This window comes from Coffea eugenioides, chromosome 3 (genome assembly GCF_003713205.1).
Source record: "Coffea eugenioides isolate CCC68of chromosome 3, Ceug_1.0, whole genome shotgun sequence".
NCBI lineage: Eukaryota > Viridiplantae > Streptophyta > Magnoliopsida > Gentianales > Rubiaceae > Coffea > Coffea eugenioides.
Window position 1 is genome coordinate 38,579,778 of NC_040037.1, and position 15,156 is coordinate 38,594,933.

The 15,156-nt window shown below is 32.1% G+C and overlaps 1 protein-coding gene across 1 annotated transcript; it reads right to left on the bottom strand.

The window, feature by feature from the left end:
- Positions 1-7,602: 7,602 nt before the first annotated feature.
- Positions 7,603-13,353, bottom strand: LOC113764635 (disease resistance RPP13-like protein 4). Its single transcript, XM_027308599.1, has 3 exons — positions 13,270-13,353; positions 11,055-12,974; positions 7,603-7,795 (listed from the first exon to the last, which is right to left on the bottom strand). The coding sequence occupies exon 2, from the start codon at positions 12,966-12,968 to the stop codon at positions 11,055-11,057; it is 1,914 nt and encodes a 637-aa protein (XP_027164400.1). The 5' UTR covers positions 12,969-12,974; positions 13,270-13,353; the 3' UTR covers positions 7,603-7,795.
- Positions 13,354-15,156: the final 1,803 nt, after the last annotated feature.

Sequence of the window (15,156 nt, forward strand, 5' to 3'; positions counted from 1 at the left end):
CTATATAATTTAAGCATCCTAAAAATCTTTGTAATTGATTTTTATCTTTAATCTCATTTGGAAATTTAGTAGCAAATTCTAAAGCTCTATTAATTGGTTTTATTGTTCCTTGATAAATATTATGTCCTAAAAATCTTATTTTAGTTTGAAATAATTTCATTTTTGGAGCAGAAACAACTAATCCATTTTTCTTAACTATTTTTAAAAATATATTTAAATGTTTAAAATGTTGTTCTATTGATTCTGAAAATATTAATACATCATCTATATAAACTATACTGAATGAACTATAAGAATTGAAAATATCATTCATTATATTTTGAAATTCTGATGGTGCATTTTTTAATCCAAATGGCATAACTTTCCATTCATAATGTCCAAAAGGTGTTGTAAATGCTGTTTTGTATCTATCTTTTGGGTTTATTATTATTTGCCAATATCCTGATTTCATATCAAATTTTGAGAATATTTTTGCATTAAACAATCTATTAAGCAAATCTTTTTTATTTGGAATAGGATATCTAATCCATTGTAAAACTTTATTTAAAGGTTTATAATTTATTACTAATCTTGGAACTCCTCTTTCTTTTTCAGCTTGATTCATTACATAAAATGCAGCACAGCTCCAAGGTGATTTTGAAGGAGTTATTAATCCTTTATCTAGTAATATTTTTATTTCTTTTTTACAAAATTCTAATAACTCAGAATTCATTTGTATTGGTCTAGCTTTTGTTGGAATATTCTTTTCATCAAAGTCTTTTTCATAAGGTAATTCTATCATATGTTGCTTTCTATCCCAAAAAGCATTAGGAATATCTGCACAAATTTCTTTCTGTAATAATTTTTCTAATTCGGATATTCTTTTTTGTATTTTGATATCATTTAATTGTTCTTCAATTTTTAGATAAGATTTTTCTTCTTTAATATAGCTTATTTGTTGTTGTACTTTGGTAATAGTGTTTATTGTTTTATATATCGAAGATGTTTGTAATGTATGTAATTCCTTTTGTTTAATTGGAGTTAAGAATTTAAAGATAACAATTTTTCCCATTATATTTACTGAAATTCCTTCATTACTTACTAAAAAGGGATATATTTGAATTAAAAAGGGTGTTCCTAATATTACATCATGATGTATATTCTTTACAATTATGAAATTATGTCTAATACAATATTCATTGTTACATATTGATCCTTTTGTAAATTTATAACTTACTTTCAAATCTTCTCCATTTGCTGCCATTAATTTTTCATTTGTTCTTTCACAATATTTAGTAGGGAATTATTCCTTCTTTAATACAACTTGTGTCAGCTCCACTATCTATTAGAGCTACGAATGTTTCTTTGAAATCTTCTACTGTAATAGTTACTAAAGCAAACCATTTTTGAAATGTCATTCTTTCAATAGTATTTAAATATTGAGATTCTTCTACTAATTTTTCTGATATTAATATTTCTTCTGTTTTAGAATTAGAAGTTGAAGGCTGATTACTTATTAATTCTAATTTTGATTCTATCTCTAAATCTTTTAATTTTAATTCTATATTTCTTGTTGTAATTGCTTTACTTGTATTTTAAGATTATTAATCTCTGTTTGAAGATCTTTAGTAGTTTCTTTCTTCATTATATTTATGTTAGGATATTTATCTATTAATTTTGATATACTAAAAGGTTCTATTATTTTTGGCATTTTATCTTCTTGAATAATTAAACTTTTTAGTCTTTCTAAATATTCTTTTTTAGCTATTGGATCATCAATTTTTTCTATTATATCTAATAAAAATTCTTTATCTTCTTTTTTAGTTATAACATTTATATATTTTGGAGTGCAATTGCAATTTTCTTCACTATCAGAACTAGAAATATCATTGTAATAATCATCTTCTGTACTTTGTTCTTTTTCATTTATTAATAAGTTTAATAGTTTATTTTTAATTTCTTCTTCGTTAGAGCAAATTTCTGTAATTTTTTCTTTTAATCTACATTTGTTTGCTTTATGTCCTATTTTTCCACATTTATAACAAACTATTTTCTTTTTAATAAATCTTCTCTTTTTAGTTGGTTCATTTTCCTTAGGTTTTATATATCTTGGTTTCTTAGAATATTTTTTAATTTTCTTTTTATATGCTGATGGTGATTTGATTCTTTTAATTCCAAATGCATCACAGAATGATCCTACTTCTTTTGTTTTAGATCCATATTTTATTTGTAATCTTAATTCTGAACATAATATTAATCCTTCTTTTTTCACAAAAGCAAATAATTGTCCAAAAGTAATATTTTCGAATGAAATTACATCTGTTCCCATTTCTTTTTGTAAATTATCCATTATTCTTTGTGAAAATAAACTTGGTAATCCAGTTATGAATCTTTCTTTCCAAAATGAAGCATTACAATTTGGTCTTCTTAATACATTTGTTAAAAACATATCTTTATACCATCTAAAATCTGATAATGTTGGACATCTTAAATTTGTTAAAAATGTTTTATTAGAATTTAATTCTTCTTTTGGATTTCCTATAAAATACATTACTATAGTTACAATTAGAAATTCTGCAGCATCTGATTGTATTTGAATATTTCCTTGATCATCTTCTAATTCTTGTGTATGATCTAATATTGATAATTTATCTTGTAATGTTAAAGCATTATCCCACCAATTCTTTAATTGTCCAGTAAATCCTGAAACTAATAATGTTGCAATATTTCTTTCTTGAATATTTTTTTATTTTATAAGCTAATCTTGCCATTCCCATTTCTTGCAAATTATTTAATACTTCATATTCAGCTTTGCCATCTATATTCCATTCATATATTGAATCTCCATCATATTTAGTAGTTCTAAATTTTGATCTTTCTTCATATTGAATGTCAGGAGGACATGGTCTTGGATAATAATTTTTTGAACTTATCATTTTCCAATTATTTTTATTATTATTATAGTTTTTTCTTTTTATTCTATTTATTTGATTTCCTTCTGTTTCTTCAAATTGATTTTCTATGGGTAAAACTATATCTTCTTCTTGATCTGAATTTATTGATTCGTTACTTGAATTTTCTAATTCTTCAGTTGAATTTTCTTCTATAATCTGATCTAAAGTATTTATTTTAGGTGTTGAAGGTTTTGAATCTGTAGTTAGATTTTGTAATGCATTAGATATTTTATTTAATAAATTATCTGTATTACTTATCTTTTGATTACTAATACTTTGTACTAAATCTTGTTCTTTTTCTCTTGTCAGACTTCTAGGTTGAAAATGAGGGGCTGATATATCATTGGGAAATTTTAAATCTGGTTTCTTTAATGTATCAATTTTTGTATTTAATACTTCCATATGTTGAGATATTGTATGAAGAATTTGATTTGTATAATTATTTTGTTGATAAACTTTTTTAAGGTCTTCCAGATTTATTGAATTATTACTTGATTCAGCTTCTTTTTTTATATTTGTTTTGTTGTATTGGGATCTATCTTTCCCTTTTTTTTACCTTTTGTTAAAAGAAATGTTCATTTACTGTGTTTCAAATTTTATTTTTTAATTCTCTTACGCTACGATTTTTTAGTCATTTTCACATATCTATTAACAGGGCTTGGCAATAGTTATTAACCGGGGGTAAGCATTATTTGATCAAACTATAGGGTTCTTTTAGTAATATAAACAAATTCTAGGGAAGGTAAATACAATAAACCCCCAGAAAAGTAACAATTTCACCTTTTCCAAAGCTCAAGAAAGTCCTTTGCAAGTTTTCAAAATATAAGGAGGTTTTGTGTGCATTCGTCATACTCTGAGGGGTTGTATGTATTTAACCCAGTATCAAATGAAATATCAGAAAACATTCGCCTAGTGCTGCAGGCTAGCAAACATAGGTTCGAATCCCTTTTCCCATTTATTTAGCCTTCTAGTTTCCCCTTGCAACAAAATGATCAGAATAGGCTAAAGCGAACAGTGAAAAACAAGCAAATGGTTTGTCTTGTGCATAAGGTTCACAAAGTTTATCGTCTCATTTCATGCAAAAGGTCTTGGGATAATTACAGAAACCTCAGGGCCTCCCCTGAGGTTTCTAACATTTACACTGACCTCCTCTATAGTTTGAATAATTACACTAACCTCCCCTGAGGTTACTAATCCTTTGCAAATTCAGTCCAAATTATTAAAATATTATTTTAGAGAGTGAAATTAGAAGTTTTTATCAAATTTGTCCTTTGTACTACATGTTCAATGAATGACAAAGCACTACAAATTAATTAACAATGAATAAACTCTAAGGAGTATAGTTTATAGGCAAATACGCATTACCTATTTAAAGTACCGGCTCTTTACGGGTATTTTACTTTCAAACATTTAATTTATGATAAATATATCAATATTTGTTAGAAAAATTCAAAAAGTGTTACAGTAATATTCTTGCAAAAAGGAAATCGTTAGGTTGTTTATTTAATATAAATTAAATATTTTTTTAAAAAGAAATGGCCCATAAAGTATTAATTTTTTATGATTTTCATCCATTACATGAGTAAAGTATTCATTTTTTATGTGCATTTTATTATGAATCATTTAATTTATGTTAAATACATAAATATTTGTAACTAAAATTGAAAAAGTGTTATATTAATATTTTTACGGAAGAGAGATTAATAGGTTTTGTATTTAACAAAAATCAAATATTTGAAAGTAAATACAAATATGTATTTGAGCGTAAATATTTGTATTAAATTAAATGTTTGAAAATAAAATACTCGTAGAGAACCGGTTCTTTATGGGCAAACACGCATTACTCATTTAAATCACCGGTTTTTTACGGGTATTTTACTTTCAAACATTTAATTTATGATAAATATATCAATGTTTGTAAGTAAAATTCAAAAAAGTGTTACAGTAATATTCTTGCAAAAAGGAAATCAGTAGGTTATTTATTTAATATAAATTAAATATTTTTTTAAAAAAAGAAATGACCCATAAAGTATTAATTCTTTATGGCTATCATCCATTACATGAGTAAAGTATTGGCTCTTTATGGGCATTTTATTCTGAATCATTCAATTTATGTTAAATACATAAATGTTTGTAATTAAAATTGAAAAAGTGTTATATTAATATTTTTACAGGAACAAAGATTGGTAGTTTTTGTATTTAACAAAAATTAAATATTTGAAAGTAAATTCAAATCTGTATTTGAGCGTAAATATTTGTATTAAATTAAATGTTTGAAAGTAAAATACCCATAAAGAGCCGATACTTTAAATAGGTAAGCGTATTTGCTTATAAACTATACTCCTTAAAATTTATTAATTGTTAATTGATTTGTAGTACTTTGTCATTCATTGGACATGTAATACAAAGGACAAATTTGGTAAAAATTTCTAATTTCACTCCCTAAAATAATATTTTAATCGTTTGGACTAGATTTGCAAAGGATTAGTAACCTCAGGGGAGGTTAGTGTAATTTTTCAAACCACAGGGGAGGTCATTGCAAATGTCAGAAACCTCAGGGGAGGTTTCTGCAATTATCCCAAAGGTGTTTCATCAATTAAAAGATGCAATATAATTCAGTAGGGATTTCAATAGCGGCGTCAATCTGGTTTTCTAAGCCGAGCTTTAACAAGTTGAATTTTTATAAGTTCAAACTCCGCTCATAAATTAAAGAGTAAATCTTTCCTACACTGACGGTGTATACACTATTATCGTTGGATTCATGACATGTGTTCAAAAGTTGAATTTCAAATTCAAATTTTGCATAATTGTCATTTATCCAACGCTTATAGTGTATACACTGTCAGTATAGGTTAGATTAATCCTAAATTAAATAGGATTTTCACGTTTCATGCTTTCGAATTCTGGGCTCATATCAAAATGTTCAAACTTAGCTCACACTTTTGTATGAGTTTCAGGTCCAAATCAGACTAAACCCAAACTTATAATTGAACTCATAATTATATATAATATATATTTAATAATTATGAATTACCATAACACATATTTAAAAATTTTATACACACATGCATACATACATACATACATATATATAGACACAAACGAGTAGAGCCTTAATCGGGCCTGAGGCTTGCAAGATCCGAACTCAAGTCACATTTAATTTGGGTCTAATATTCAAATCCAAACTCTATCCGACCCAATTAAAAATTAGATTTAACGGATCTTATCAGGATGAACAAATCGATCTCAAGTAGGCCGAGCCCCATCAAGAGTACCATGTTTCAGTACCTAATAGGTCCAACCCAGCTAGTAGGACGGAGTTGGAACCTCCCTTGTACTGAAAAGATGAACATCCTGGGGGCATAGGCATTCTCGAAACAAAGCAGACTATTATCTGCATGGAACTTCTCTAGGGGAATAATGCTGTGACATGACTTCATAAACTGGAAGATAACATCCAATCTCCATCATCAATTGGAGTAATAAATCCTTTGTTTCATGGACAAAGGGGTTGGATTATAGATCTCAATCGAAATTATACAATTGCGCATATCATAAGTTATTTCATTATCCCTTTAATTTCTCTTTGAAAGAGTGTCTAACAAATCGACCCTTAGTTTCCTCATATCAGAATCTCTACTCTTAATATATAATTAGCATACTCTTATGTTAATAACTTCTAAATAACAAAAAAGTAGTCTATATAGACTAACTCTTTAGTTTTCTTGCATTAAATACTATACAAATAGTAGGAAACAAAAAGACAAACAAAGGAAATTCAATCAACAACTTTATTTATACCAGACGCTAACCACGTAAGGGCCTTTGTTGTCCAGATATCAGAGTATCAGACATAGCCACCAAAAGTTTGTGATGCAAGTTTGTGATGACAGATGAATATCAAATTCCACATTGTCTGAGGCAAATAATGCAAACATACAGATACATCAGGCCGCATACTTTTTCGTAAATAGCCTATTCCAAACTACAAGGCAGGTTAGGCAGCTGCAATTGTATTCACGTCCAGATTTGGTTAACTTCCAGGGGCCTGCAACAGCAAAGAAATTCTAATGCAAAAGGAAAATTGAAAAGCCCGGAAAATGGATCCATAAAACATAAAGCTTTTTCCCCTCATCTGAGTCACCCATGAACAAGATCAATCCCCGCATTAAATGGGCATCGCATCGAACTTTGCCTCAAATTACACCATGCAAACACTTTGCGCATGGAGAGACTGGAGCAGTTTGAGACCTGCAACATAGGCAAAGGTTCACTCACTCACACACAAAATGGGGAATCATTGACAGCAAAAAGCCAAAGCATGAGATAAGAATCAACAGACGCTAAAAAGAAGCCATAAAAGGTAGCTTTTGTTTTGTCTATTTAGTGTACCAACATTCCCCATCGAATCAGCTATCCTTTTATGCACAGGTATTCCATTTCCAGAGGTCAAGTTTAGTGAGTCTCAAGCCCCCTTTCTCATGGGCGAGAAATTATTAATACAAAGCTCAAGTTCATTCAGTCCCAGGCTCTATTGCTCACTGGTTAACAGATGTCAGACCAAGTTTAGCTCCAAAGTACTTTCTTTCCTCACCAGACCAAAAAAGTTGCTGATAAACTATCTAATTTCTTAAATACTTACTTTAGAAGTACAAACACAATAGTCCAATACAAACGAATATTTAGAACACAATGAACTTCAGAAGTCTGTCTACATGATCATTGTCTTGACAATCTATCATAACCTTCCAATCAGCAAAAGACAGCCTGAAGAGGTTATTGAAAGTCCTAGATAAGTCACAAGCAACTGTCCAAGAGGCATACAAAGACTATCACACAGCTGCATACTTCTCCCGAAAACACTGCAAATTAGGACACAGATCAGACAATCCCCATATTCTGTTGAAGTACCCTTAACAACTTCACAAGCTTTATCAGAGGTAGCACATAGAATAAGGAAATAGTACAAACGTGCAGTATGTGACAATTTCATATCAGCTTGCTTAGGATGGTAATCAAATTACTGATTATTAATATTCCATTCAAACAATTGAACTGAAGATTTGTAGTTATTCTAAAACATCTCAGAGGCTTATTTAGACACATCAGAGTTCCCAAAATCATTTAATGCACTTTATATTGCACTTTCCTTTTCTTCTTAATCAACTATCAGATCTTCATTTTCTACTTCAACGTGATGCTGGACAGAGGTCTGTCATCATCCCAAATGCAGCACTTGGACACTGCAATCTTGAGAGGAAGTAAATCCATGATATCGCCAATTTACATTGCAAGGTTTAAATGTTTGCTCGCTTATACTACTATAATTACTCAAATAAGTTGTGCATAAGATATTTAATAAGAAAGGTGAAAACACTTGATGAATGATGACTTCTGTTGAAGGTGAAACGCTTGCAAGGTGTAACTGTTTGCTCGCTCATTGTTTTTTGTCTCTAGTTTTTCTCCCTCCCTTCTTGTCAGATGTCATTGCAGGTAGACTTGTACAACTGTACAAGAAATTTTCTTTCTGGCTGAACCTGGATTTTGACATGTCAGATGGCTGGCCTATTATGTATGTCATGTCTATCAACAAACCAAATCCAATCCTGCATCTTGTGACAGGAGATGCTCAATAGTTTTGCAACCAGTTGCAAATTCACAATTCTCTTTTTCTACTTGTTCTTCACGCTCAGGTAGTAGAACTGTTACAAATGTAATAAAGCCAGCTCTTTTCCCATCTCTGTATTAGGTACACAGTGATAATAATAGCTTTTCAAGAGAGAGATTATTATTTAACGCCAAAGTTTACTTACCAAGTACTCCAACTGATTTAATGCATAGAATTGAAAAAGATGCCTGCATATGGTTCTATAAGATTATTGGTCCTCTAGTAATTCCCATTTTAATTTTCACAAAGTTGTGGCACTCGGTAAAAATAAAATAAACAGCATTGTAATGTAGTGAAGACAAAACTGCATTTGTTATAGACACTTGAGCAAATAATTACTGCCAAAATCTCTTTGATCTAAGTAGCCAAAGAAATTCACAGGCTTGGCAGCACGCTGAAGAATATAGCTCAGGTTTCTGGGGGCTGATTCAAGATAATTGTTGAAGATGACTGACTCGCTTCATTGGGAATTTGGCCATTGGCCCCTTTATGCAACCAAACAAAGATCCAATTGCTGTTTCTTCAATTAAGACTTTTAGTTCAGTTTCCTAATTATTCCAATCAAGAGGAGACAATGTCAATCGGTTGGCTATCACGAGAGGAATGGAAGCTGGAAAAGGTATAGAATATGTTGTAAATGATACTAGTGTAGTTTGGGGCGAGTGTAAGAAAAGAATGGAAATGCCCATCATAAGCTGGAAGGCACCATTGGAGAGCTTATCTCATGATATTGCATCTATAAAATGTAAAGACATAGGCAGCAGGCAGCACTATGTTGATTTCATGGACAAGAAAAACAATCCTTAAATACATAAGACAATAATCCAATTTTCCCACAACAGAGGAAAAAAATATTTCAATTGCAAACATAAGCATCAAATGATTCATTAGTTCTTTGTTTCACTCTACTTCATCCTGTTTTTACTTTCAACCTGCACTCAAAATTGCTTGGATCAAAGAAGCATGCTGAAACCTCACAAATATCCTCTTTTCACCTTACAAATTTAAAGCAGGAGGAGTTATCCAAGCAGCACTTTCTCTTTCTCCTACTCCTGGGACCATGCAGGTTAGATTAACTTTGTCTTGCCAAAATAAGAGTAACAGTAATTTCATATAGTTTTTCCTCAGATTATGTCTTTCCACTATTCATCAGTTTTGAGGGTAGTCTACTTATAGATTGAAACAAGTATCTTGCTCTGACAGGTGGAGTTAGGAAGAGAAATTTTAATTGAGACTAAAAACACGAGATTTCAGCACTAACAAGAAAATTTCAGTTACTTCTGGAAATAATATGCTCAAAATATTAACAACAAAAAATCTTACAAGGATTGTAGGGAAAATAAAAAGAGATACACGTATTACCAACTGACACGAGAACACTCAATCATGATCCAAAACAACATAAGCAATTGATTCTTAGAATTTGAGTAATATAACTCGCTTTACAAAGGGAAGATGAGGGAATATAGGAGAAATCAGGAGCAATTAACAATGAATAGTAAACAAAACAGTAGCAGCAAAACTCACTCAAGTATTTGCTACAATTGCTTTCTCATGTGGCGTTTTGTCCCACATTTGATATCTGGATCATAAGTACCTTGATCAGTCTTGTTGCATTTGATTTTCTCCAAGTACACCACTTCAGGAAACTTGCATTTTAATTCTGACTCGTCAACTTTCAATTGCTTCAGATACTTCAAAAGTACAATTTTAACTTTCCAGGTCTGTTTACCTTTGTTCTCTAAGCTTTTGAGTTTACCTCCCCTAATGTATAATTTTTTTTCAAATCTTGTAATACACCAGGCTCTAGCCAATCAGGCATTTGTTCCAAAGGGATGCACCGGAGGTCCAATTTCTTAAGAGTCAGTAGGGCTGAGAAGGTCTCTAAAGCAGCTTCTGTATGTGCTCCACATGATATTACCAGAATTTCAAGGGCTTTAAAGCCCTTCAACTTTGAAAACTCCCTTTTTCCTACAGCTTCATTTCCAATTCGTATGCTCAATTTCCTTAACCTTTCTAACTGAGCAAGTTGACTTAGCTTGCACGGATTTCTTCCAACACTTCCTATCACAAAAACCTTTAGTACTTGGAGAGCAGAGAGCTTATGAATACCCTTTGGCATGCTTTCGACCAGGTAACATTCTGATAAATCCAAATGGGTAAGGTTCCTCAGTGCTGATATATCAGAAGGCAGTTTCTCTAGATTGTGACATGCACGTAAATCAATGATCTCAAGGCTTATTAGGTTAAGCACCGAAGGAGGTCGGTTATAAAAATAGATTCACATATTACTGACTCTAGAACACTCAATCATGGTCGGAAACAACATAAGCAATTGATTCTTAGAAATTGAGTGATATAACTTGCTTTAAAAACAGGAGCTGGAGGAATATAGGAGAAATCAGGAGCAATTAAAAATGAATAGTAAACGAAAAAGTAGCAGCAAAACTCACTCAAGTAGTTGCTACAATTGCTTTCTCATGCTGCCTTTTGTTCCATGTGATATCTGGATCATATTCAACTCGAACGATCTTCTTATCTGGATCATGTTCATCTCGAACAATCTTCTTGTTGCATTTGACTTTCTCCAAGTACTCCACCTCAGGAAACATTGTTTGTAATTCTTGCTTGTCAATTTTCAAGTTCTTAAGATACTTCAAACGCAAAATTTTAACTTTCCAGGTTTGTTGACCTTGGTTCTTTAAGCTTTCGAGTTCACCTCCCCTGATGTATAATTTTTCCAAATTTTGTAATGCACCAGGCTCTTGCCAATCAGGCATATCTTGCAAAGGGATGCACCAGAGGTCCAATTTCTTAAGTTTTGGTGGGACTGAGATGGTCTTTAGAGCAGCTTCTGTATGTGCTCCACATGATATTACCAGAATTTCCAGGGCTTTAAAGTCCTTCAAGTTTGAAAACTCCCCTTCTCCTACAGCTTCATTCCCAATTCGTATGCTCAATTTCCTTAAATTTTTTAACTGAGCAAGTTGACTTAGCTTGCACGGATTTCTTCCAACACGTCCGATCACAAAACCCTTTAGTACTTGAAGAGCAGAGAGCTTATGAATACCGTCAGGCATGCTTTCGAGCAGGTAACATTCTGACACGTCCAAGTGAGTAAGATTTCTGAGTGCTGATATATCAGAAGGCAGTTTCTCTAGACTGTGACATGCATGTAAATCAAGAATCTCAAGGCTTATTAGTTTAAGCACAGAACGAGGTAGGTTAGTCAATCTAGAAACGCCTCTGAGGCTTAGATATCTTAGGGATGTCTGACTTCCCAAACCATTCAAAGAGACTTCATATTGCACTTTCTTTTTCTTCTTTGACTCAACTATCAAATCTTCACTTTCCACTTCAATATGATGCTCAACAGAGTTTTGCCACCGGCCCAACTGAAGAACCTCAACCCTATTCAACCTCGAGAGCCAATCAGGTTTAAATTGAAGATATCGATAATTCAGATTGAAAACCGTAAGAGTATCATCAGTCATTGCACTGGTTGGATCATGATCATCAGGACCTGCAAATAAGAATGCACGACGATGATCATTGCGAAGCATCCCTGAGGGAGTAAATTCAAAAAAGTGAAGTCCTTTTGCAACCGAGATCAGCATTCTTCGAATCCAAGGGCACACGGTAAAACTGTTTATACTGGAAGAATGATTCTCAAATTTGGGAATTATGAAGCTTTCATTTATCAATTGTCCAAAGACATCTTCTCCAACCTTCTCTGCAGTCTTTTCTGAGGTTTTAGTGACCATACCTTCTCCTATCCACCAGTAAATAAGGGGTCTCTTGTTTATGATGCTATTCTCTGGGAAAATTGAAAGGCACAAGGAGCATACTTTCAGTTGATTGTTCTTCAGACAGTCAAAACTTTTCCGAAAATCTGATATTACTTTGCTAACATAAATTTTTTCCTCCACACCAAGCCTCGACCACTCTTTAGGCATTGTCTGATCCTTCCCTACAGCCTGATCTTCAGACGTTGTCTGATCCTTCCCAACAGCCTGATCTTCAGAACGTGTTATTTCTGTCACCTGACTTTCTTTTGCCGGAAAGAGCTGTTTTACAGATGCAACACTGTTTCTGATGAGCTCCAGACCATTAAGAATATCATCAGCGTTGCCATGCTTCAATCTATCAAACCAAACATCAATATCGATGTATTGCACCAAAGTTCTGAACCGTTTTATGAGTTCCCCTTCCCAATCTTTCATCTTTTCAAGTTCAGTCTCAATTTCTTCAAATCCCGAAACTATTTTCTCATATTTCTCATTGATGGGTCCTAATGCATCCCTAACTTTTTTCAGACGATCCAGTAGTGTTGGGACAATTTCCTCAGGTTTTCTTTGAGCTGGCATTCTTAACTACAGAAACAATACTTCCTATGAGCTAAGAAAACATTAACAATCAAATCTTCAAAGATAAAACTTTTATATACTTGAAACAAACCAAGACAATCCATTATACTACTGATTAATGGAATCCCAAATTGCAAATCAAGATTTACTTCAAGGTTAAAGAACAGTTGCGCACAAAACTTTACCATTTCAAAAGAAGTCAGCTTTTTTACCCCCTATACTTATCGTCACAATTAATAAATGTCTGAGCAATCAATGAATCAAGAAGAAATTTAAATTGGTCGGGAGAATATTAAAGTACCTGGAAGCCTGCAGTTTGCGAACTTTTTAGAGGGCTTCTTCTTCTTTCTCCTCGGTTGGGGATCTTCAAATGTGATGTCAATAGGCAGACTAGATGGGGAGTAAAGAATATGTACATTTACCGTATAGACTATATACAGTATTATTACTTTGGTTGGATTGGATCTGGGTTCTGGACAAAGACATGGAATATTCTCCAAGGACAAAACCAGTTCTTTGGATAGAGCACCTCAAAACAACTCATTCGACTTTTTTCCATTTCATTATTGTTGAAACATAAACAAAAATTGCAATTAATTAATTTTACAAATAGATTGTAAGCTCAAAAAATCTATTAGTATTTACCTTTAGGTACACAAACATTGAGATCAATAATACCACAAATTTAGAGTACACCACACCACAATTGCTGATTTGAAATTTTTGAATTCATTATTAATGAAACATAAAAAAAAATTATAATTAATTAACTTTACAAATTGACTGTAAGGTCGACAAGATATCTAATTGATATAAATTTTACACATAAAAAAGATTTTAAGATTTAACTCAAACTTCAATTGATGACAGTAGTTAAATCTTTTTTTTTTTTTCTTTTTAAAGTTTGCTATGGTTCAAAACCACGCCTTATAAAACATTTGATACATATTCTCTTACACAAAATACTACCAAAGAAATGCATATCTTACAGAAAATTAATTTCTTTTAGGTTCTCTTGCACCGGATCAAGGACCTCTACAATTGTCAATGGCAATTATATTTGCAAACATTAGTATAACTAATACAAATATTAAAATACTAACTTGTTGAAATTGGTGCCAAAAATTATGTTGGTATTTATACTTGTTGTTTTAACGCCTGTACGCTGCAATTACCATTGACAATTGTACATGTCCATAATCCTCTGATATCCCAACTGCCACAAGATAATTTCATGTTGCTTTTGAGTCAACTTGTGAAATGCTCTGGTCTAAAGTGCTTATTTTGCCTTGAATTATGCATTGAGTTGATAATAGGAAGTACTAGTGATTGTGCCATTTTATTTGCAAATTCTTTACGCATTTGTAGGGTTGAATGATCAAGCCTTAATTTGGAACTAAATGAGAGAATATTAAAGAGTGGAAAGAGGCTTGAAGCACGTTTGAAGTCACAAATACTATTGGAGGAAGATGCCCGACACATGGAAAAAATGATGAAGTGTTGCACTTGAATAACCAACTTGAAGATGAATGGAGCTGCCTCTTGATTAGAGTTACAGGTCTAATTTCGTGGAGTGCGTATGAATTTCTTTCTTGGCACTGACTGAGAGTATTGCTTGAAAATTTTGTTTGGTCAAGAACCAGGTACCCAACCACTAAGCTTTCACCAAAGAGGGACTAGATCAGGGTTCGAATCTCACCTGTATTGAAAAAATCCAAAAAAAGGTATCAGAACACTCTTTTGATCTAATTAGATTCTTATTTCTACTAACATCTTATATACAGTTTCTTTAGACTCCCTTTCCTGTATTAAAAAAAGAAAAAAAAAAAAGAACTAGGTACCAAGCTTGCAAATTTGTTTGATATCAATCGTTAAGTAATGGTAGGTGTCATCGTCATGGGATTATTTTTCGCACAAATTTTGTGACGCAAGATTGCAGAATGCAAAATGGTAAACTAATCTACGGGCTAATTTTTCAGAATATACCAAAAAAAAAAAAAAGTCGGTGAAATGTACGTCTGACAAGGACTATGTACAAAACTATACCTCCCGTGCTGACTGAGTACGACAGAAAATATTTTTTTTTAGTCGCTGTAGGGTAGTAGCGGCAGCAAATTTTTTTTAAAAAAGGGTCAGCCGCTACCGTGCTGACTGTGCACGGTAGCAGCGGACAATTAGAAAAAGTTGT

Excerpts from the sequence above, each read along its gene's own strand:
- LOC113764635 (XM_027308599.1), bottom strand. The coding sequence starts at position 12,968 with ATGCCAGCTCAAAGAAAACCTGAGGAAATTGTCCCAACACTACTGGAT.